The sequence below is a fragment of the Terrapene carolina genome, unplaced genomic scaffold, assembly GCF_002925995.2.
Source record: "Terrapene carolina triunguis isolate 2854851 unplaced genomic scaffold, T_m_triunguis-2.0 Scaffold131, whole genome shotgun sequence".
NCBI classification, from domain to species: Eukaryota; Metazoa; Chordata; order Testudines; family Emydidae; genus Terrapene; species Terrapene triunguis.
In genome coordinates, this window is record NW_020664482.1 from 11,294,925 (window position 1) to 11,320,659 (window position 25,735).

The window sequence follows — 25,735 nt, forward strand, 5'->3', positions numbered from 1 at the left end:
GGGCAGGGGGAGGTTCTGGTAGGGGGAGGGGAGGATCTTGCAGGGGAAGGAAGGATGGGGGCAGGGGGGAGGTTCTGGGAAGTGGAGGATGGGGGGATCTGGGGTGGGAGAAGAGGGGGGGAGAGGCTCTTGGTACTGGCTAAGAGGCTGAGGATCTGGTAGGGTTGGAAGGGGCAGCGGGGACAAGTAGGAGAAATTGGGGCATGAAAGGATATGGCAAGGAGAAGTCATTGAGCATGTCTCCTTTGTGACATTGGCTACTGGGGCACATGAAACCTGGCTTTCCATAGAATATTACGTCACGTTCAAGGGCTCAGTCCTTATTTTCCAGGCACTCCCTGGTGTGGGCCCAGGATATGTAAAAGAGGCTAAAACTCAGGGATGAAGACCGCGATTGACAACTCTGCTCCTCTGGTACAATAGGACTCTCTACAATAAGGATAACACTCATCTGTGAGAGACAGATCTTTCTGGAGGGTCCGAGCTGTCTGAGACTGGAATGAATTTCCCCAGGAAATCAGGAGCATCACAAACCTCATCACCTTCTGTCCCAAAGTGCAAGGTGCATTTCTTTGACCTTGCCTGCCAGGTCATAACCACACAGCAGTGTCAAGTATCAGCAGTGTGTACGTTTAAAAAAACACACACCAACACACACCACCAACAAAAACTAACAGTATATTCCATTGCACACATGGTTCTCCTGCTGAGGATGAGTGAATGAACCACATATGACAATTTTTAGTCGCACCACTTAATGGAAGGTGCTCAGATACTACAGTGATGAGAGAAGAATAGGAACCTATGTAGTATAGAACTTCTATTATTATTACTTTTGATTTGTATTGTGGTTGCACCTGGGTGGCCCAATCATGGTTCGCTTTACTAGATACTGTACAAATGACAGCAGAAAGATAGTTCCTTTCCCAAGGACCTTACAGTCAAACTATAAGACAAGAGGTGGATATGACAAACAGAGAACATAGACAATACTAATCAGCATGATTCAATAATTGGGGAAAACATGCATCTCAAACTTGCAGTTACAACAGCTTCATTAAGTCTCCCTATTTTGTATCTGTGCTGTTTATTTTCTCTCCTGCGGCAAAGGACGCTATTGGTTGTACATTTTTAATATAAAATTTCCCCATATTGCTTGCAACCCTTACTGTTCTAATCTCACATGGTCCCCTTTGTCACGTAATTCTGTAACAGATATGGACTGGCCACAGAGCTTGCTCATATACACCAGGTACAGTTGAGGTTAGTTTAAATAAGGTGTTACCCAAAATTGGGCCAGCTAATAAGCTTAGGGAGGACTAATGACCCACCAGAGTTTGGCAGAAAGCAGCACGTTTATTATACTGATAGCTAAGCTCAAAAGAAGGGGAGGGGTCACACACTCGCATACTCAAGCTCCCAGGACAGGCATGGCACTGGAGATGTCAGGATCCTTCAAGATAAGTGTCCCACAGCACAGTGATGGACAGTGCGATGAAGGTAAGTCTTCCCGAGGCACGATGGAATGCAACGCGGCGAGGATACTGATTTCCCCATGTTAAGTATCCTTACATCTTCTTGTCAACTGTCTAAAATGGGCCATCTTGATTATCATTACAAAAGTTTTTCTTCTGCTGATAATACCTCATCTTAATTAATTACCCTCTTACAGTTGGTATGGCTACTTCCACCTTTTCATGTTCTCTGTATGTATATATATTTCTTACTATATGTTCCATTCTATGCATCTGATGAAGTGGGCTGTAGCCCACGAAAGCTTATGCTCAAATAAATTTGTTAGTCTGTAAGGTGCCACAAGTACTCCTGTTCTTTTTGCAGACCTTTTGAACCTACAGGTTATACACAACATACAGATCACTGCTGCTCCTACAACATAAGGTACCATAGAATCTCAGAGTTACAAACACCAGAGTTATGAACTGATCAGTCAAGCACACACCTCATTTTGAACTGGAAATACACAATCAGGCAGCAGCAGAGACTGGGGGAGGGGGAGCAAATACACTACAGTACTGTGTTAAACGTAAACTACTAAAAAATAAAGGGAAAGCAGCATTTTTCTTTTGCATAGCAAAGTTTCAAAGCTGTATTAAGTCAATGTTCATCTGTAAACTTTTGAAAGAACCACCATAACGTTTTGTTTTAGAGTTACGAACATTTCAGAGTTATGAACAGTCTCCATTCCCAAGGTGTTTGTAACTCTGAGGTTCTACTGTATTTTGCACACAGTGCCACCTAGTGGCTGAATAATATAATACAGTTTAGCATTCCATTGCATCTGCCCCTTTAAGTTATCCATCATTACCATTTACAAAATTTACACTATTTTTGTTTGTTGGTCTTTGAATCTTTGATCACATACGCTCTGAATGCATAGCTTTTGTCCTTGTAAGTTGTTTCTGTGGTGAACTGGCCTATGCAGTTCAGAATATCTCTCGGGATAGTCAGAGCTGTGTCAGTTGACTTCAGCTCTGGGAGGAATTGGAGGTGATTGTAAGTCGCTTCTGAGATGCCTATGATATCAGTGTCTGAGTCCATTTTAAAGTGTATAGTCTTTCCATGAATGTTCAGTTTTATTCTCCAGGCAGATTCCGTGTCATCACAAGCAATAGATCCCAGAAACAATGGCTCTTGATTGCCTATACTATGAGTCAACTCCCTGACTGCATTAGTGCAGCAAACAGCTGCAAAATGCCAATATTTCATGCATGTATAACATTGTCTTTGGCTAGACATGTATCATCTCTTGGGCTATGACTTTTTCCACACCTTGTGCACGTAGGCTGGAATTTGTCCCTCTTAGCCCGGGAGTTCTCTCTCCTTGCCTCAGTGATTTTATCATAATGACTTTTAACATTAAAGTCATTACAGTTTCTAAGCTAGTTTCAGGTTTGTCAAGTTTGCTGTTTCACCAGTTCAGGCTGTTTTGCTGCTGTGGCTATAGAGTTAAATCTCTCTTCAGTTGCAGATGCTGTGAAAGGTTTTTCTCTGTTAACCCAATAATGAGTGTGTCTGATATTCTTGTATTTTGCATTCCCAAAACCACAGTTTTCAGCTAATGAATGCTGAGCTTTTAGAAAACATTCAATGTTTCCCCCTGATTCTTGAATTTTCTGGTGAAAATATGCTCTTTCAAAAATCACACCTCTCTGAGGTATAAAGTATGCATCAGACAGCCAGAACCCTTTCATAGTCATTTTGGTGACTGTCTTCAGTAAGATCTAAGGACTTAAAGATATGTTATTCCTGCTTCCCCATAGCAAAATTAAAGAAGATACCTGTATATCTCCAGTTTCTTTGTTTGCAATTTGAAATCTTGCACAATATGGCTTCCAGTCTCTCCATTATGAATGTTTGTCAAAGCTGTATCAGAGGGATTATGTTGATGAGATCCTGCAAACTTTGTTGTTTTACTCCTTCTGTTTGCAACCTTTGTTGTTATTTTGACGCCATGTCATGTACTTCGCTGCCAGATATGGACTGGCTACAGAGCTTCCTCATACACACCAGATGCGTTCATCATAAGGCTGTGCCAGGTATGGCTGAGGTTAATTTAAATAAGGTATTTTACACTGTGCTACCTAGTGGCTGAACAGTATAATACAGTTTAGCATTCCATTGCACCCTTTAAATCTCTCCCTTGGCTGACTGAAATTGTCAGCAGTGGAAGAATCTGCCCATCCCCACATGTTAGGACAACGTGTTACTGTTACTGATCATATCTGAGTTTCTCTAAGAGCATTCCCATGGGACTGATTTCCATACAATATGTGACAAGTGGGTTAGGCAGAGTCTGTGATTATAATGGGAAATGGACAGTCTTTGAAAGCTGCAGAAACACCTTCCCAGTCAGTATGGAGGGAGAAGTATACCCTCAGTAACAACCTCCTGGACCATGGAAACTTGTGGCTAACTGCAATGTGCTGACACTGATCCAGAAAAGCATTTAACCATGTGTTAACTTTGAGCATGAGAGTAATCCACTGAAGTCAATATCACTACTCATACTTAAGTACTTTTCTGGATTGGGCCAGAGTGTTCGGCCCTTTGCAGGATTGAGCCCTTAGTTACCATGTCACTAAGATCAATTGCAGAGTCTCCCTTTTTCATTGCCATTTGAAAATGCGTAAGAATCTGTGAGGCCCAAACTGCACTAAAAAAAACACAAACCCTGTTGTGGAAAAAAAAATCACTTTTAACACAAGTAGCATTGGACCAATGAAAGGCACAAGATCAAATTTCATGTTGCAGCTAAAGCATCTTATTATTGTATAGGATGATAAAGCCTACTGTAAAATACAACTGTTTGTTGCAAATTATTTTGAGGACAAAAAATAGCCTTCCCAATATTTGTTTCACCATTATCTCCTAGGTGCTTTTGTTGACCCTACCTCGAAAATAACAGGAAACCATAAATAATGCTAAAATATCATCTGAGATGATTACCCAGCAGACACCCTTTTGCCCTTTAATCAGCACTATGCACTGTGAAAAGCATTTTAAGAAAGTGGCAGGCTATAAACAGGAAGGTCTCTTGTACTTTTGTTATGTGAAAGTTTGATTTATTGCTCAGCTTTTAGAATCCATAGAACAGTCTTTTTATATAGATTGCAGGTTTGCTCTTGTTTCATTTAACTTAAATACAGTTGTCAAAGCACAGAACCTGAACTTGTAAACGGGATTGTATGATGTTTCTTATAGAAACAATCTCATTGCAGAACAATTTAGCACCATAGAACTACTTCCCCCTCCATTATAAAACAGATTAAAATTAAAATGCCAAGTTTCATTTAGGTTCCACTGAAGATAGGTAGTACAACTAGATGAAAGCTATACTCAGTGTGTTCTATATACTGTGCAATTTACAAAATATATGTATTTATGTGTACCTATGTTGTTTAGCAAATCGTTATGCATTAAAGAGGAATGATAAATCATTCCCTGTGGTTTTTTGTACTTTGCATGCTCCAGTTTTGAGATGAAAAACAAATGTTTTCACTTTGAGCTTGCACTGTTTGGTTTTCAAAGGCATATTTTTTGTAGACCGTGATATATATAAATCACTTAGTCCATGCCCTGGGGAACTTCCCAGGGCAGTGGCATGTGGACAAAAGCCTAGCAGGGAAATTCCATTGAAAATGGGGCCGGGGGGGGATTGGAGGGCTTTGAAATTAGTGGAGGCACAGAGGACGCTCTGTGCGTGTGAGGGGATTTGCAGGTTCTGGGGGCAGAATCCCCCATTTGTTCTGGAGGTGAGCATCATCCCCTTCACTCTCAGCAGAATGATCTGTGGAAAACACTGCAAGAGAAAATGTCATGATGTTTTTCCTTCCCCTTCTTCACTTCTTTCCAAGGGTTTCGCTACATGAGCGGGAAGAGCTGGTCCAAGAGACCTAGTTTCTCTAAAGTAGGGATCATAGCTGAAGGTGTTGCACAACGGAAGCAGGTTAATGGATAAAGCTAGCAGGGTTGGCTGAGCAGCTGGCAGAAGTTACTAGTGGAGTGCTGCAGACATCATATACTTCCCCATGTTAAAGGAGATCGGGAGTGATACGATTCTATTTTGCTGCTGCTGTTAGAGATTGAGGGCCAGATTCAAGAGGCACAGCACAGAAGGCACATCCCTGGAAGGGGATGGCAGCAGGAGGAGGGGGAGATGCCCGTACGCCAACTTTTGTGTCTTCTGGCTTAGTGGCTGCTGTAGAGATTGGTGCACAGAGCACATTAATTCTGGCTAGGGCAGATATATTACAACCCTGTGCAATATCTTTGGGGACCACTGTATTAAATTTGACTGATTTATATATTCTATTCCATGTGGGAGGGTTAGCACAGCTCCTAAAAACAGCGGGGGTGAGTAAGGCGAGTCAGTGAGACTAAACAGCTCTAGACAGGTACAACACCCTGGAGAGAGTTGCACTTACTAGTTCAAACTGGGTTTTACAGTGACAAACAAAGAAAGGGCTTTTGGTATAATGAGGCTGATTTTAAACTGACACAGGGTCATACTGATCAATCAAATGGACACGAACTTCATCCAAGGGGGCCCCAATCCTGCTGAAGAACTTTGGCCTACTAGGCGCCCATAAGACTGATGGCTGACTCCTGGCATGTTTAGTACAGGTCCTGCAGGGACCTGTTCAGCTTTAAAAACCCCACTCAGAAGGGAACGGGACAACGGTGATGGCTGGAGACCTGAGCCCTGTCGGGCACTCCTGGAGTGGACCATGGGGGGCAATTCAGGTACAGTTACCCTTAAACTGTGACACTCAAATTTCCTAACCTGAGTGCTTGATTTTTCAACCCTAATAAAGTTTTTGTAACATAGATTTTGTATGTGTAAATTCCTAGGTTTTTTTAAAACACAAACTGAAAAAAAACAAATTCTTTCATATGGCATCATATTTATATCCACCTAGGTTGCCAGCAGGATTGGAACCATTAGATCTACTGCATAGACTTCTGCCACTTGACTTGAATTAATGAAGTAGCTGATAGCAGTAGCAGGTTGTCATCCTCTACTTGTACCAGCATTAGTGTGGGTTTCACAGATATTTGCTGACAGTAAAGGAATTGTGAGACTCAGGAATCTTGGGTTCCATACTAGGCTTTGGAGGGATGGTTCTGTAGTGGGTATAGATTCTTCTGCTCATACCCCTTCAAGCATGACCCTTTCCATCCCATCCCCTCTAACCTGTCCCTCTCCCACTCCTTTCCATAGGAGTGTGATTTCTAAAGTGCACTAGCATGTTGCATGTTAATTTGACCATGTAGACCTACTGGTACACACTAAAGGTTCCCAAGTGCATTTTACATAGTACTGTTTCAAACAGCACTATGTTAGAGCACACCAGCAGGGGCTACATAGACCAATGAATGTGCACTTAGTGTGGTTTAGAAATCATCCCCCTCATTATCCTACCATGTACACAAGCCCTCAGAGTACTTTCCCAATGCTAATTACATCTCAGAACCCATCAGTGAGGTAGGTGCATATCACTGCACCCATTTTATAGTTGGGTGAAGTGAGTTGACCAAGGTGACCACCAGTCAGTGGCAAAGCTAGGACTAGAACACAGAATTCTTACCTCCCAATACATACTAAAACCATTTCTAATTTTGTGGAGCAAACAAACAAAAAGCACAGAGAATAAATTATTGTCTCTGAATGCAGTCAGCCCACAGGTAGAATTGTATTGACACTCAGCCTGATTCTGCTTTCACTTATGCTGCAGTAATTCAGGTGTAACTCCATTTAAATCAATTGGGTTGGAGATTCAGCCCCACTGTGTTTATAAGCTGCATGAGACACTGCCTGGAAACAGCGTTCTGTGCAGTAAATAGAGGGGAAGTGGCAAGGGTAGTTTTCGATTTCTTATGGCGATCTGCAAACAGATGGGTTGACAGATGTTTATGGTGCAGTCCCTGCTCAACAACAAGAAGGCATGTGCTGTGCTAGTCTGAGAAGCATAGTCAAAATAGGAGGACAAAGCTCGATGAAAGGCCATTTGCCTTTGTTTTTACACTTAAGGTAAAATCATGACTCCATTGACTTCAAGGGGGAGGGCAATCAGGAGTTCACCTTAATGCCCTTCCGCATTTAAGTGGTATGTCACAGCAGGTTATCATGAACTGTACTGTAATGTGTGACACTGAATTTTACAGGACGTAACAAAGAAGACAGTACTCTGTATCTCAAAGAAATGTGGTGAAAAAGGATACATTGGCATTAATAATTCTAGCCACCCATAAAAGCAGAAACCAATTTTTGTACAGTATTAATGTTTCCATGCTGTACCATCCTCTGGAGGCAAACTAGTTCCATCTTTTCTGAGGTTTGAGAGCGAGTTTGTATAGCTGATTAGTGTCACATAGCAGCAATGTGCAAAGTGTCACTGTTACCAAAGTTCTGTGTAGTCTAGGCTCGGAGTTCATTGCCCAAACACCTTTTTCCATTGTAGGCAAAGTGAAATCAGTATTTTACATTTTATCTCTGTAAGCAGATATAGACACATAGATCTAGACCTTTCTAGAGGTGTGTGTGTGTGTATATATATATGAAAGAAATACTTCGGTATGTTTTAATATTGGTTACGCCAATATAACAACTTCACAGTCACATTTGTTTTGTTTTTCAGTGTACTGTTTTATTATTGCTTTTTCAAATGTACAATTTGAACATCAGCAAACAATGAAAAGAAAAAACCCACATACACAATGTACAGTACATAGTCAGCTTGGTTGTTCCCAGTTTTTAAAGTCATGAGTCAGGGTGTAAATTGAAGAATATGGTTTAAAATTTCGAAAATGTATACACTATAGCCACATAAAATAGTGCCTTGGTGGCATATTAGCTCAGACTTCTGTATGCAAATATGAATATTGGCAACCCTATGTGTCATAAGAAAACTGCACAACTAGATTGCATCGCTTAATGTGTTGGCTATCTCCCTCTACAGTATTTATTCATAACAAAATGATTACACAAAAGAAACAATGTAACAGCTCACTTCCTTGCTTATAAGAATATAATAAAATAAAGCAAATGACTAAATGAAGAAGTTGGAGGAAAAACACCACTCCCAACAAAGTGAGTCTGACAATTAGATTTATTCTGCATAGTTAAATTCATGGCATTAAAAATTACTTTGGGTCTCAAACTTTTCTCTCCAATCTCCTAAATCTTATTTACTTTGAGCTTCAGCAGTTTTTCAGTATCTCCCTCCAAATAAACCCTTCCAACCACTGTGGCTATCTCTTGCTCATTAGACACTCTAGTCTCCTATCCTTAACTAAATCAAACCTCTCCAAACCCTCATATTTTAGCCACTTTTCTGGACATCTTCTATTTCCTCTCTTCAGCTACTTCTATTCACTTTCTTCAGCTACTTTCCCTTCTTCATTCTTCAATTAAGGCTCTGGACCTCTTCACTGTCTGTCCTCTTCAGCCACTCTAATCTTCCCTTTGGTCTTGACTGACCTCTTACACCTACATTTTCTCCATGCTGCGCCCAGCTCCCATTATTAATTGGAATTCCACTTCTAAATCCCTTAAAAATGTTTCTCTCTTAGGGCCAGATTTTCTCCATATTGACATGGGTGCAACTCAGAGAGGAGAACCTGGCTGTTAATGTCTTCCACCATATGTAGAAGAATTTGAACTAATGGAGTGGAGACAAAATGTGAGATTAAACACTTAATGCAGTTATGGGCTCTCTCTCTCTCTCTCTCAAAAGCTCAGCTTTTTTGTTGTTGGTATGGCTCTAAACAGCTTTACAGAATGTCAACTCACTAGCACATTTTTCTGTTACAATACACATGAAAAAAGTAATCACATTTGCTTCTTTAATCTCATAGTACGGGCTGTTCCAAGCTCCCACGGTTAGTGCCTGGTGTCAGGAAAACCTTCCTCCTAACTCTTGGCACTAAGATGTTCAGAAATCACATGCCTCATGTCATGCAGAGGCTGATATGATAAACACACATTTTGAAGTATACAGGGCAGCCGGGATCACTGATTTGTGCTAGAGCAAGAACATTTTGATAACAGGCTTTGCACACCCAGGGGATACATAATGAAAGATGTCCTCTCTTCACAGTATTTCAGCTTTTTAAAAGAAATGAAAAGTAAATGACATTTTTGACTTATTGCTGGTCTATTAGCATGGGTATATACACCTCTACCCCGATATAACGCTGTCCTCGGGAGCCAAAAAATCTTACCGCGTTATAGGTGAAACCGCGTTATATTGAACTTGCTTTGATCCGCCGGAGTGCGCAGCCCTGCCCCCCCGGAGCACTGCTTTGCCGCGTTATATCCGAATTCGTGTTATATCGGGTCGCGTTATATCGGGGTAGAGGTGTATATATTTATTTTAATTTGCAGCTTTTTCTTTTTTTGTTTCTTTTTTCTTTTTTGTTGAAAGCTGAGCAAAAAGAGCCCAATGTTCAGTAGCATAGAAGCCCAGGACCACATGACGTTGTTGCTATTTTGCTCATGCAATTATTATGGCCTCAGTCCTGCAACTGATAGCAGACGGGTGGAGTGCTGTGCCCACACAGAGACCCATTGATTTAAATGCAGCTGTGCCTGGGCACAGCAATCCCCACCCACTATGGAGGAGAGCCTCAATTTGGGCACACAATTGGCCATTTGGATGTGCAAATGCCCACCCATCTTTGTCATGGCCTTGGCTTTGAACTCTTGTAAATCAATACCTACCTATTTGAGATGTGAATATTTAATGTTTAAAACTCCACTATACAGTCTGAGAAGAACTAATCCTTACGAAATGTGCTGGATTGAGAGCCATGGAGACTACAGTCCTCCACTTAGCCGAAGAACATGGACAGCAGCAGTGCACACACCGCTAGCACTACCCTCCTACATGCCTCAGGCCTCGAGGGATCACCAGCAGGGGGTGAGAGTGCTGATCAGCCTTCAGGCCATCTAGTTCTAGGCCTCTCTGCTGAGAGTACATAACAAGGTGCCAATCATGATGGTGGTTTTGCTACGTGAATACCTGTCACCGAGACCACTAACCGGAAGAACCATCGGTTGGTAACAACTTTAATTTGCTCTCTACCATGGTCAATTTTCAATCATCATCGTAGAGGTAAAAGACTAGATATTGCAATGCCACTTCCCCTTCCAGTCCCACACATTTCAAGTTAAAAAGGGTAATAGTTTTTAAATACTGTAGCTAATGATTTTATTTTTCTTTTTACATACAGTTTGGTCTATACTGTATCTCACTGTTGGACTTAGAGCTTGTGTAGTGAGTGTATTATTATATATAGTCATACTTAGCACTTTACATTTTCAAAGCACCGCACAAACATTAGCTAAGTAATCATTGTACATTTAAACCTTAAAAGTTTAACCCTAGCACGTCTCTGATATTAAACCCCTGAGAACAGCGTTTTATGATAGAAACGAATGCCACTAGTGGGTGCAGTTTTATTCTGAAGTAACTAGAATAGGAAGAGTGCCTGAAATTAAGTCTATTTTTCTATTTATAATGAATTGGTTCTCTGGGTATTTTTATAGCTGTATTAAGAATACTTTTGTTAACCATGACATCCATTTTGGAAAGAGCATATTTACAAGCCAACAAATGTAAGCCTGATGTGGAATCAGCAGGAATGGGGAATCATGCAAAGATAGAGTCCCCGATCCTACACCCTTATATACATGGATAGTCTCATTGAAATCAATTTACATGAGTAAGGGCTACTTGTAGGAGTAAAACCTACGTGATCAGGCCCATAAAGCTTCATGTGTATATATGTTTGGACAAATTGCTATTGAAAATATTTTTACAAATACATTCTACAGTAACTGTGTCTTAAGGGCTCAATCTTGTCCAGAGGCATACAAGGAGTCAGCTGTATGCGTTTTGTACTGTACTGGTGCCTACGTATACAATAGCTGACTCTACAAGCTCCACAGTGATGCACACCCATGCCTCTCAGGGCAGATCAATCCCTAACTGTCCAAGTCTGCATTCAACCCCTTTGTGAACAGTTGCTGTTTCACTGGTTCTCAGACTTGGACAATTGCCTCTGGGTGAAACTGTTAAAAGAAAAAGGTGAAACAAGCAAAAATAATTCAAAATCAGAGGAATTCCAGCTCATAACATATTTGTGTACTTTATACTATAAATCTACATATAGATATTGCTGTCCATAGAGAAAGACTCAAGTTCAAAATAATAAAATTACAATATTTGTGCAAAAGAAATTGTACGCTTTTCAGAGTACAAGCAACCTGTTATATTGGCTACATTTTCCATGACAGTTGCTCTTTGCTACATTGTGAATTCAGTCTTGGTTTGCACCATATTTTTAAAAGATAGAACTAAACATATTTGCAATAGTTTGACAAGAAAATGGCATTCTTCCACAACTTTAGGAATATGAATTTTGATAAGTTAATAATGACCAGATTCTTGTAGGTAAAAAGTGCAAATTTAAGTGTATAACCTTCCAGCATTTCACATTGCTTGTATCTACTGGGAACCATCAAAGCATCCTTCATTCTGATGTGATTTACCAGTTGAACAGGACGTTTTGTCCAAGTGTCATAAAGTAAATTTGACTGCTGCCTCCAGATTGTACAGATGCAAAGAAAACCTTGAAAAGGAAAAAGAATAGACCGCTGTCAGTTTACATGTATGAGAATATTTTAAACATATTTGAAAGCTGAGAGAAACACAGTCCAGAACACCATGACATATAAATCACAATTCAATTTTAATCCCATTGGTAACATTTTTTTTAGAAAAATGAAGTGTTAATGCTTGCAAGTATACATTCTGGCAATAAGTTATAGTGTATATATTTTCTACCAGAAAAGAAATCAGCATATTTTCAAACAATTAGGTAAACTAAACAGTTTCTGGTTACAGTATTCTAAATACACCAATGAAACAGAACAAGCTACAGTGAACATTTACCAATCATTACCATACATATGTGACAAAATGCACTCATTGAACCACATCTAACTGAGGAGATACCGGTGGTATCTCAAATATTGGTGTATGATGCTTCGCTCAAGGCTGCTCTAAATCAGACCTGGTTGCAACAGTTCTTAAGAGACTTTTGTAGCCAGGGATTATTGGAGTGCAGAGGCACGCTAGCCACACCCCCAACATATTCTCTATGCTGAAGCCAGACCGCTTGGGGATTCGCCAACAGGTGGTTAAACTGATTTTCCATCTGCAGCACAAAGCAGGTGGAAGAGGTGGCTAGGATCTGGCTGTCTTCAGTAGGGCTCTGGGAAGGTGCAGGATTCCTCCCACAAAGGGTAGTTTGTGGGCTCAGTGCCAAAGTCTGCTTTTAATTGAGCGGTTATGCCGAAGTAAGTACTATGCACTATAATAAAATGCTAAATAAAAATTAAATGGCCTGGACTTTTTTCTTATTCAACTGTTAAACCATATTTGTTAAATCACTCTAGTTGAGTCATGTGTGTACCTTGTCATTTCTTTCACATAGAAATTTTAGCTTCTGTGCTTTCTTGTGCATAAATACACCTTCCAAATTTCCTGTTTCCACGGAACGCAGTTCGATAGCCTTCTCTCCCCAACCCATGACCTGGTTAGACTGAAGATAAGCTAAACAAAAAAAAAATCAGATTTGATAATTAGAAAAACACAAGGGAGTCTGAAATGTTCATCTGCTAGTAGTAAGTTGGCAGCTCCATGTCCCCACTCCAATAACATAAAGATTGTATAACTGAACCAAATCCAGACACACGCAGTATTTAAATATCCAGTGGAATCCATTTAGATTGTATCTGTTCAGAGAAGGAAATCCCATACACCCAAACAAACCCTGCACTGAAATACTGTACAACAAATGCCATTCAAAGTGTTAAATCCTGGCCTCGGGCATCCTCATTCCATGTGGAAGTGGGGTGCTCAACTCACCAAGGGTTCCCTCCACACACACATCTTGCTGGGAGGACAATCCGGATCTGTGGTTTTAGTTACCCAGAAAGTCTTTCTAAATGAATTTAAAATACGGAGGTATCTCACATGGTCCTCTCTCACTGTGTGAGATGCTATCGTGTGGTGTTATTGTACGTGCTTATAGCACAGTCACAACATAAATGTTACATTTTTAAAGGAATTTATTTAAAACTGCAGCTATATCAGAGTACCCTAGTTTGCTACTGTACTTCATTGTTTAAAGACTAGAGAGACAATCAGACTTTAGAAAGGTCTCTAATTTGTGTTCTGCTGGCCTAATTTATCATACTCAGCACACCAACGTACAAAAGACTGTGCACAAATATATCTAACCCCTTCAAGAATGGCTGTGTTGTTCTCTCAGGATTTTGGTGACATGTCCAATCCTTTCTTCGGGGCTTTGCTTACATTGCTTAAGAAAAACACTAACTAAATATGTTGCCTCATGACTTGATCCTGCAAAACCTTTACTTGCTCAAGCAGATCCACTGGGGACACTGGATCTGGTGTTCTTTATATAGAAGCTTGGTAGAATTTAATTTTTCTTAAAAAAAATGACGGGTAATATTGATGCTTATTTTAAGCAATTTTTTTCAGTTTTTGTGGATTTAAATTTTCACAGCTGTGGGAAATTATGGGAGGGTTAGACAAGAATTATTTAATGACAGTAGACATTGAGATTCAAAAGTTAAAGCTTTACCACAATTAAAACATAAATTGTCACCATCACGTGTCAAAGTATACAAAGTAAATATCCTTAAATCAAACTCTAATAAATTCTCCAGCAGCATTTTTCTTACTTTGCATATCTGGAAATTTCAATTATCATCAATGGGAATTTTTTTTTGTCAGTTTGTGATGGTGAAATCGATGTTTACAGACATTTACAGATAAAAATCTAATTCTTCCAAGCCTATTTACATACATACAAACATGCATAAACGGAGTTAACCCTGAAGAGAACTGAGTTTACATTTTGATTGTGTCTTCTCAGTTAATCGCTGGACCTCCAAGGTTTCCTTAAGCAGAGATATTTCAAGGACTCTGCATTTCGGATGGGACATAATTTGCCCTACTGGGGCGTAGGACACTGCCTTTTACAGTTAAAAGGCTACAAATGATACCGTTGGATATGTTTCAGAGTCACATGTCATCCATTTATCAGCCACCAATTTACTACTGTGTCCCAAATTCTGTCTTCAGATACAAGGATAATGGCATGCATGTATCTGAGGACAGAATTTAGAAATACATAAATTAAAAAGCTAAACCCATTGCAAACCAGGGTGACAAGTTCTGCCTCTGGTGCCAGAGGAAAGGCAGTATAATACTGTTACTAAATCACAGCTGAGCAGTTTTCTGATTACTGCCTGTTTCCCTGTGAACCCATTATTTCATTTTGGAAATGCAGCATATACTCAAGGAAGGGTCATTTGTACAGCACCGTGGAAGCCTGCCATAATATTCCCTTAACCCCTGGCAAATAGCATAGAAGTTAGCACAGTGCTCAAGGAGTTCACTCCAATGGGAGTTCAAATTAGGCCGTTTCAAGGAAAGCCCTGAAGTTAGTGTCTGTAGGTATTTCCAAGGTGAAAACACGTTATTTATGCTCTAGATATCCAACATGCAGAACAGGCTCTTCTTCCTAACTATGAAACATTCTTTCATTAGACTAAGAATGCTGGTGCTGTGAAATTATCTAGAGAAAAAGCTTTTGTAGCTTCACCAGAAACTCCCCTCTGTCCCACGTTGTTCATGTGAGCATGCTCTTGTCCTGGTTAGGCTGCACTGGACGGGTTAAGGTGCGCATGCTCTGACATGCTGCATGTCCCTACCAAAACAAAGTTACACACCACTTAGTGTGTTTTAAATAAGACTTTTAAAAATGTGTAAATATCTATGTAGCTATGTCCCAAGCTTCTAGGCTTATACTAGCTGCTCATTCCTCAATCAATACTTGAGTGTATATAAATCAAACCCAGGGAATTTTGTGGTTGCACTAAGGGTCCAGGAACAGCTATAAATGAGGTCCAAGCAGTAGTTTTCATAAGGACAATAAGAATCATTCTGATATGAGCAGACTACTTCTTTGCATGAACTGGGCTGCAATTATTTAATGAACCAATAAAGTGTGTTCATATAGCAATGTCATTATAAGATGCTTTGGCTAGAGTGCTCCATTTCTTTGCATCAACATCCTTTCTGCTTCCTAGTAAAGGACATCCAAACCACCCCCCAAAATCATGCTTTTAATAATTTTGACGACTATGAAAGGACAAAAGTACCCCTATACCTTTTTAAAAATCTTGCGTTATAAGAAGAAAACACGCTCTCTCTATTTGTGTGTAGCCCCACATATCTGAAATATCTCACCAATTAAATATAGATAGAGTAGCTCTACAATTTTAATTTCCCACTGGATTTGAGTTTCCTCATTCCAATTTCTGATTAATGGATTGGCCACACCGGTCCCACCTTAAAGACTACAAGAGGCTGCTATTTTTAGTTTTCCTGCCCTAGATCTGTCAATTATATTGCAAGTATTTGCCACCTTTCTCAATCACTTAAGATATTCTAGTAGACCAGGGAAGTTTACTATCCAAAATAATTTTGTTAAAGAATGAGACCATATATTTAGAATCAAGCAAGTGGCAGCTAGCTAGAACCCTGAGTTAACACACAAGCCTTTCACCTCTGGAAAAACGAGGTCGAAATTCATAATAGGAAAATCTTCAGCACAGTTCACAACGATTGTTGTCAGAACCTGGTTAAGTGTGGAAGTTTCAAGGGAACAAGATCTCTCGAGAAACTTGCAAGTTCTTCTTAGGTTTGGCCATGCAAGAAATGTGGCGACCTGAGTTTCGTAATATTTCAATGCTTTTGGCCTGAGCCAAGAATTTCAGAGGAGCAAGAGTATGAGGGAGCATTGGTGGGAAATGCACGCTTAAAAGAAAATACTAAATGGGGCTCTTCGAAGCCCCCAAAGTTTAGGATTTGGCTTGAGCTGGACGTCAAGGCTTGGGTCAGTTTGCCTCTCGATGAACTCTGACTCCAATCACAAGTGGAACATCCGGTGCCACAGGACAAGACCCCTGTCAAACTCATTATGATTGACAATTTCTACTCCAAGAAGCCCTAGGCTGGGATAGTCAAGACCACTGCAGACAGCGGTGTAGTAGTAATATTGGAAGTGTGGTGGCCTAAGGTTGACAGGAAGGATGGTTTGGAGGCCAGTGGCTGAGCCCTGGCCAGCAGGAGGGGAAGAGAGAAAGAGTGCCCTCCTTCCAAGGATAAACTGCCCTGTTTGTCTGCACAGCCCTTGGTGGTGGTCTGTGAAGAGCTGATTAGTCCCTCAGAGCTGTCTTCTCCTTGCTGACCTGGCTGTTAAACTCCATTTAAAGAAGTTAAAAATCCATTCAGATACTTTCCTGCTGTCACTTTGTGCATGTAAGCCATTCCTGTAGACACCCAAAGAATGCTGTGTGATTGTGAAGGGGAGGGGAGGTGGTTGTGCGATCCTGAATGGGAAGGGGAATAGCCACCGGGCCATCTTTCTCTTACGATGCTATCCACCTGAAGAAAAAGTTGGCGCGCCCCTGCTCTAGTGCACAGCAGAGCATCCTGAAGAAATGTCAGCTGCCATTTCATTAGCACAAAGCTGCTGTAAATCTATTTAACTCTGCTGACTTCAGTTTACACCCTTGGGGGATCTGCCTTGAAATCCCGACCTGTGACAAAGCAGCGTTGTCCCCATGTATGCCCAGTACACAGTAGATCTTTACAAGCCACCTAAATGTTTCTGTGGGTTTGCTGTCTCACTGCTTTAAGCAATGAGGGAGGGGGATTTGCAAAGGCACAACGGGTATTTAGGCACACAACTGCCATTGACTTTTCTTTGTGCCTTTGAAAATCTCTAGCTAACTCTGGATTAAATGGGAATATTCTTGTAGACAGCTACTGATGCCCAAAATCACAAACTCCACTTTTCAGAGCATGCCGTAAGAATTGGCATATATGCAAACCTTACTGCAACTACTTTTCTGAAGCTAAAGGTAATAAAACTTAGTTCCTTATATATCACCTTGTATTTGTGCCTCTGGGACTCCCTCTGTAATTTTGTCTGATCTTTGTTCATCTTCTAAAAGGAAACACCTTGGGACAAGGACTATGTCTTGTACAGAGCCAAACACTGTTGGCACTTACCGCACATTCAAATAATACAATCAGACAATCTCATAATAGCTACAAGTTCATCCATGCTTTAAAAATCGTTAGAGACAAGATCCAGGAAAATGTTTGACACCACAGGATGATAAATGAAGCCAGCTTTAAAATTTTGTTGCTTCCCAAAGGGGGAAAAATGAGTGCAAATCAATGGAGCGCATTTATAGGAAGAAGAAAAGAGAGCTTAAATATTTAAGCTGATCATATATGCACCAATGTTACTTTGGAGGAAACATTAAGATTGCTTTTTAAACTGTAATGTTATGCCCTTCTTAAGAGCATGCAGCTCCAATTCAGGCTAAAGGAATGCACTTTCCATGGCATCACATCTCCTGCAGGCTGCTGTCTCCATTTTGCAATCCAGCTTCCAATTAGATTCAATACTCACAGATAGAACTTTTCTTTTCCTAACCATACTGGGTAATGGTTCTTTTATCAGTGATTGTTTCATACTAACGTTAGCATGTGGGATGTAGAAGCTCCGTGTATCCTACGGCATTAAACATTAATACAGCATAGAGGCAGATGTACTTGATGTGTTTTAATTTTACCCTGCAGCTTAATATTTGGGTTGGAAAATGAAGAGGATACTATTTGTCAGAGGAGAAGGAACGTGCAGTATCTAGTCTGTTGGTATAGCTGTGTCTATGCTGTGTGTGTGTGTGTGTGTGTGAGCATGGGGGTTGTTGGCCTAGCTATGTTGGTCAGGCATGTGGTTTTTTCATACCCCTGACCGACATGGCTACGCACGTATAAATGTAGACCAAGCCTGAAGCTATGCCTTCACTAGAAATGCTGCAGCTGCAGTGTAGACACTTACTACAGTGAAGCAAGGGGTTCTCCGGTCACTGTAGTTAATCCTTCTTGCCGAGAAGTGGCAGCTAGGTTGATAGAAGAATTCTTCCATCCACCTAGCACTGTCTACACCAGGGGTCAGGTTGGCTTAACTAGGTGGATTTTTCACAGCCCTGGAGCAATGTAGCTGGGTTGACCTAACTTTTTAGTGTAGACCTGGCTTTAATATATACAAAAGTGAACCTATTCTTAAAATGATTCTTAAAGTGGTTTTGCTGCTCAGAGCTATGGTGGCAGCACAGTGAATATGATACCATGCAGGCATCTGAGTTCAAGACAGAGGTGGGTCTCACGCTCTCAAGGGTGGCTGGAAGCCCTCTAGAAAAGATGGGCCTCTGATGTAATTCTACCAATTTAATGGAGTAACTCCAGATTTACACCAGTATGAGAAACGAATTAGGTCAGTTTTGCTATGATTTGCTTGTGACTTAAAAAAAAAATAAATGAAGAAAAATAAGAATTCACAGAAATAGAAAGCCAATCAGGTGAAATTTACAAATGCAAAAACCTGCCAGAGGTGGGTTTTCTTTGTTCTTAGTTACAACATTAACAACTGGAAACCTAAACAAAAAAAACAGTCCCGATGAAAAATAATCAGACCCTCCTTTTTAGCATTTGTGAGGCCGGATGAAAACATGGATAGCCTGATAACCCATCTAACGCTATATCTAATCTGTTGTACTTTGACTGGATGATAAAAATAAAGGACAATTTGATAGGATGTTATGGTTATAGACCCAATAAGTCACTGTACTTTCTACATATTGTGAATTTCTATACAAAATACCGTGGATATGAAAGATTCAAAGCAGGAAACAGCCGCACTTTTTCATTCCTTTGTAACCCACTAAAATGACTACCTGACACAAGAATACACCTATTGGAAGGCCTGCATCCTAGTATACAATCTCTGACTGTGTAGTAAACCCTTTGTATTCATTTCATGGTGTTTATGCCATAAACAAATGTAGAGACCCTTTTATAATCATTGATTGGCTCAGGAATGTACAGAAATACACATATATCTATCTGCTCATTAGAAATCTGTTTTAATGTGCCATCAACCCCTTTCACATGGTCACAAACCTAATAAGGAACTCAGACTTCATACAACAGGATCTTACATTCAACACAGTGCTGTTTTTCATACTTACCTACAGATGCTGGCATTTCTCCCCACTGTAAAACAGTTTCCTTTGTGAAGTGCCCGTATATATCAATGTAGACTCCTTCATCTTCATAGGTGAGTAAAAGTTCTGTTCCATTGGTATTAGGGAGGATAATAATGGCATGTGGGTGAATAGTCCCCTGGATCTGAAATCGTATTTTATTAAGATTTATATCAGAAAATGGACTGCAATTTTAGTGACTATATCCATCTAAATATCTTGGCAGAGCAATAAAAACAATTGACTCACCGCTCACAGAAAGTAAATACCTGGTTTATGATGGGCTGTATATTTTGCTAGCTGAAAAGGGCTATTATATTTCCCCCCTTTTAGATATTATTACTAGGTTTGTAGAGAAGTCATTGTTCAATTTTTCACTTTATATTTACAAGTATTACTTGGTATAAAGAAGCCAAGGAGCATCCGAGAGATACAATGAGATTTATTGACTTGTTCATGAAATGCTGGTATATAAAGTGACAGAAGGAGAGTGAGCCGTATTTTAATTCAAAGATGATTTTAGAAGAGGATGGGAGACAACTTACTCGACTTCCCTATTCTAGGAACCCAACACTTCCATTTTCTGTGATAAACACCTAGCATAACTCATGAGCTAAAACAATGATTCATTAGCACTTTTGATGCTAATATTTATGGTAGTTTGAAAGAATCACCTGAGCTTTCTAAATGCGAACATCTCTGCAAGGTCTTTCCCTGCTTCGCATACAGTGTCCTTAAACATAGAAAGTGCTACTTCAAATACTATTGGGTTTACATTTTACACCTGCACCACAGGAACGATGCATTGCATGCAATAAAACAATCAAACAGCAGAATGGGACCCAGAATCTCTCTCACACCAGCCAACACACTTCCCAAGAGCGAAAGGATTTATAAGAAGCATATAGCTATGGAGGTGGGGTTTTTATGGGAAGGACTGTCAGACAAAAAACAAAACAATAACTAAGCATTTCTAAAACACTATCAGGATCTTTTCCCTTTATGTAAACAATGGAATATCCTTGCAATCAGCATTTCCACAGGAAGAGACAGACAAATGGAGCGTCATTTTTCACAAGCCAATAACACACATATCTTTTCTTTTTCAGCCCAATACACTTATGCACACTGTAATGGCACAATAAACAGAAAAGAAGCACGGAAGCTGTACTTGCCGAACTGAATACACTCAGGCCAACCACTTGAGTCCGTGTCTCCGCAACTACTATCCGTAACACTAAAACGGGTATCCAGAGTCGGAGAGCAATTTTAATGCGTTGCCTTGGTATTCTCATGAGCAATTGAAGCAGACGAGAAAGAGAGAGAGAGGGAACAGGGAAAAGAGGGCACAGAAAGCAAGCGTGTCTCAATTCAGTCTGTTAGATTAAAGTAAGTCTGAGCTGCCAACGCTGAAAACCTCCTTGTGATAATTATCATCTATCAGACAGTCCCCAAAATAACAAAATACTCCAACAGATACAGCCCACTGTAGCAGCACATTTATTTCTGATCCAAGACTCTTGAGGGAAAAAGTATTTTTAGCACACGCTGACTTACAGTGGAAGAGTGCACAAAAGGGAGTCACAGCTCTTCTACAGGTGCCCCATATTCAGGGTGTTCACCTGGGAAATATCTTCCTGATGTACATCATTATATCTGAAGTGTGCTGCAAAACTAAATCCTTTAAAAGGGTTCACCTTGTCCCTTGCCTTTTATCGATGGTGCTAATTATCTCTTTGACAAGAAATCATTTGCCATGCTTAGCAACCAAATTACACATGCAATGGGCAGGCAATCCTGGTTAGACTTATAAACTAGTGTGAACTTTGAATGGTGCCATAATCAATGACGCTACTAGCTGTTAGATGAAAGAAACCACTTTAGGCCACGTATAAAAATAACATGGGTCTTTAGCAAGTGGACCAATAGAAATAATTGTTTTCAACAACTAGATATCTACATAAGTTACATTTTAATGCAAATGAGTTTACAAAATTAACATCACTGTAACTACTAGATTTACTACATTGGCATAGTTTGGCAGGCGCTGCTTGTTCGGGTGCCTAGGAGTTGGGCTGGTCTTCAGCTGGGTTTCCAGAGATAAGATGCCACAGGAGTGGGTTTCTCTGTGTTGAAAGATGTAGAGTGGGGGGGGGGGGGGGGGATTACATATAAAAAGAGTAAAAAGTTTGGAGCACAGACAATAAAGTTTAGATCTGGAATCAAATCTCCTCAAAGTTCAGGGGATTTGCTTTGGCTCATTTTGTAGTTAGACCCCAATCCTGCATAGAAATCCATACTAGTGGACTGTTGTCTCTGCACAGAGACCTACTGTGAGCACAGGGGTCCATCTGCATGGTGCTTCTAAAGTGTCCGAACACTAACATTTTGTCAGCTAGCCTAAATTATACATGTTCTTAGAAGATAACCTAGATCCAAACCACTGATCTAATCACCATTAACCTATAGCCATGAGGAATAAATAAGGAAACAACTCAATTATTTCAGCCTTAGGAAGTAATATCTTACATGAGTTGGCAAGTACAGGTCATACACAGACCCAGAGTCCACATCGATAGCGTGAAATCCCACTTGCGAGCCATAGATCACTTTTAATCTTTGTCCGTTTTCAACTGTCAGGTCAACTGACAGTGGTTTGTGATGAAGTGAAGTGAATGACTGGAAAGAGAAAAGTCAGATAAAATTATAAACCCATTCTGAATATAGTAACTGCTAACGGAGTCGCTGGTTTCTGGGTTTGTTATTTTTACATTTACAAATATGACCTTTTTCAATATTTACTAGAACTCAAAAACTGGGTGGTTATATGTCACATTTACATCGGTGTCCCTGTTCCTGTGTTACAATGGAATCTTAGTATCTTCCTTTTTCAACCAAAAGGTGCAAGTTACTGAGAAGTGTAAAAGAATAACAGAGGAAGGTGTGAGGATAAACGTACCGAAACCTCAAAAGATACTGGAGCTGTAAAGATATTCATAGGCAGCACTTTATATCCTGACCCTAGTTTATTGTAATGCATTCAATGATCTATTAATTAGACATATTAATTATATACTGAAGACAAAGGAATTACTACTTCTAATGTATCTTGTAAAGAGCCAGTTTACTAAAAATACATCCCTATACCAGACACAGGGTCAAATTCTCTTCTACAATTGTAATCCCAATGATTCTATATCTAAGGGCAGAATTTGGCCTTACAGCTAGTATCTGCTTATCTAACTCAGGTGATTAGTCCCATGAACTGCTGGATAAATCAAACAAAATTTGGTCCCTTGTCTGAGCCATGCCATCTTCTAGTACTTCAGCATTCTTATTTCATTTCTCTGTTAATCAAAGATCTGAGTTTGCGATTTCCTGTCTCAGAGTAACGTTCTGCTCCAATCAACTTTCTACTGTTTATTTTGGATGAAACCCAAAAGTTTGTTCAGTCTCTGTCACAATTATCTTGATTCCAAGGAAAGGTTTAGGTGTTTCTTTCCTCATACTTGAAATTCAATTTTGTTGACAGTACCTTACTGATTTTGTAAACTAGAAGCTGAATTATATAGCTGAGCACGATGGCCATCAGTCAAATTTCTGTGCTAAATTTGATTAATTTCAGGTGATATCTCCAGAAGTGCTCAGTGCTGGCTATATTCTGCTCCCACTGAAGTCAATGGGACCTTTCTTACTGATCTCAAGGGCTGGGATTTTAGGATTAAAGAATCCTAAGGGAGTCAGGTATCCAACTCCTATTGACTTGCATAAGGTTCCTAACTCCTTTAAGTGCTCTAACCCCTCCCCCCCCCGATTTTTATAGGGTATTAGACCAACATTGAGCACTTTTGAAAAGCCAACTCTTAGGAATTATTTCCCCTTACTTTTGGGGCAGTTCATTTGCTTGTGTGTCCAAACACATATTTTAGACAAGATGTTTTAAACAATTGTTGACTGTTAGTAAAAGCATGTCTGCAATGTTTGAGACAATTTGACATGTGGCATTTGCATGGTGAGCAAAATGATCTAAATTAAAAAAAAGTTTATTTGTTTGCTCCTAAATTAAAAATAAATGTTACACAAAGCAACAAAATCTGGAGCAGTCGGTGGGGGGTAAAACAGCGGGTGCTAATGATATCTTTAAACCAAGATGAGGTCTTACCTTAAAAGCCATAAATTTGTGATAGGGCTTTGGAGCCCAAGCATACACCTCCACGGAGCTTTTCAAAGCAATAACAAGAAATTTGATTCTTTCATATTTCACTACAATACAAAAGGAACAATTATTTCGGTTTCAGATGGCCCATACAAATCAAAAATACTTCGAGTTCAGATTCCGATGCCCTTAATCACACCCAATAATTTCAATGGGACTATTTTTGGAGTAAGGTACTGTTCACTGAGTAATGGGATTGGACGCTGGTCGTTGATATTTAACAACCACTTGTAAAGAATCTCTTTTTTACTTTGAACCTACAGTTCAATGACTTTCAGTAACACAGCCAATGCTTATTGCTATTATTAATATTTATTTATCACCCAAATGTACAGTAGCTACCTTACATACAATCAAGACAGGTCAGTGCCCCCAAAACACTTGATCTAAGGCCCTGTTCCTGCAAGCACTTTTGTATGTGATGAAGTTACTCACATGCATAAGTGAATACAAGATTGGGGCCTACGGGGTCACTATACAGACCCAAGAGAGGAAGGAAGCAATGCAAAATTATTGTTTTATTGAAGTCTACACTTGGGTCTATACCGTGATCTGCTGCTCAAAATTCTTTACAAAGGTGGTATTTTAAAGATGGGTAAACTGAGGCACAGAAAGATCTGTGCAATGTTTGCAAGCAGTTCATTACTAGTATTAGTGATGGGAAGTCAAAGCTTTTAGACTCAATGTATACAGGTCAGAGGATAATTTTCTGTTCCTGGGTTGGACAAGAAACTCTACAGTCAGATTTCCGGCATGAATGCTTAACAATTATAATAGTGATATCTTGTACCTAGTGCCTGATCCAATGCCCATTATTGGAGTCATTCCATTACCTTCAGTGGGCACTGAGCTGGGCCGTTCTATAGCACCTTTGCTGTACAGATCTCAAAGCAGTATAAAAAAAATTAATGAATTAGTTTTCACACTGCCCCTATCAACTAAGCAAGTCTATTATTCCCATTCTCAGAAAAGCTGAGGGCTCTATCGTGGCTTTATGGCAATGGCCATAAGACATCATCCCTACTTCCATACTCTTTTGGTTATGTTTCTTATTCATTTGGTTTAGTGTGGGTATTACAGGAGTGTAGGGAGGCCCCCAGGCCCATCACGCGAGGTGCTGTACGAACAAATAACTAAAAGCCTGCCATAATGGTCTCGATCATCCACTTCTGCTTCTAGCCAGCAAGATGGCCTCAAATCGCTGCTAGAGGCTGGGGAAATCATTGGATAAACAGTGGTGCAAACTCTTCCATAGACAATTGCTTTTTGAAAGGATTTTCTGTCATACAACAGACCCCCGCCGGCATTACTTAGCGACGCTATCAAGCGCACGTTGTGATATCTTCTAGGCTACAAAAGGAGGGCCAGCGGTTTGCTGAGCTCTTTCGCGGAGCTCTAAAGGCTTTATTCTCATCTCAGCGTGTGTGTTGGCGGTGGCCTCCCCATGTGTCGAGCTCAACGAGCATTTCAGAGAGGAGCAATTTCTTTGAGTTGGTTAAACTCACGTTGGGTTTATGAACAGTAAACGCAGAGCCGGGCACTGAAAATTACGGCTTTTTTGGTCTGTTTTATTTTAATTCTGCCAGACATGAGCATTTCCCTCGGAAATAGAACAGGCCACAAGGGTGTTGCTTTCCTACACATTTCTGCCTCATTTTACATTCAGTGTCTGTGAGGCAAATTACAGTCAGGTTTAAAAAAGACGCAGGTGTTACCCGAGTTAGGTAAGAATCATTTCTGGGGGAGTAAGGGTGTGCTCAGCACATGCTGCT

At 40.2% G+C, this 25,735-nt stretch overlaps 1 protein-coding gene across 1 annotated transcript in view; it reads right to left on the reverse strand.

Moving 5' to 3' along the window:
• Positions 1 to 9,879: 9,879 nt before the first annotated feature.
• The window catches only part of NRK (Nik related kinase), a 122,797-nt gene continuing 106,941 nt past the window's right edge, over positions 9,880 to 25,735 (reverse strand). Inside the window, exons 27-31 of the mRNA XM_026652996.2 lie at positions 23,910 to 24,010; positions 22,277 to 22,426; positions 19,733 to 19,892; positions 13,003 to 13,142; positions 9,880 to 12,156 (exon numbers count right to left, since the gene is read on the reverse strand). Of these exons, the coding sequence (XP_026508781.1) occupies positions 12,073 to 12,156; positions 13,003 to 13,142; positions 19,733 to 19,892; positions 22,277 to 22,426; positions 23,910 to 24,010 (635 nt within the window). The 3' untranslated portion in view covers positions 9,880 to 12,072. The remainder of the gene's footprint in view (positions 12,157 to 13,002; positions 13,143 to 19,732; positions 19,893 to 22,276; positions 22,427 to 23,909; positions 24,011 to 25,735) is intronic.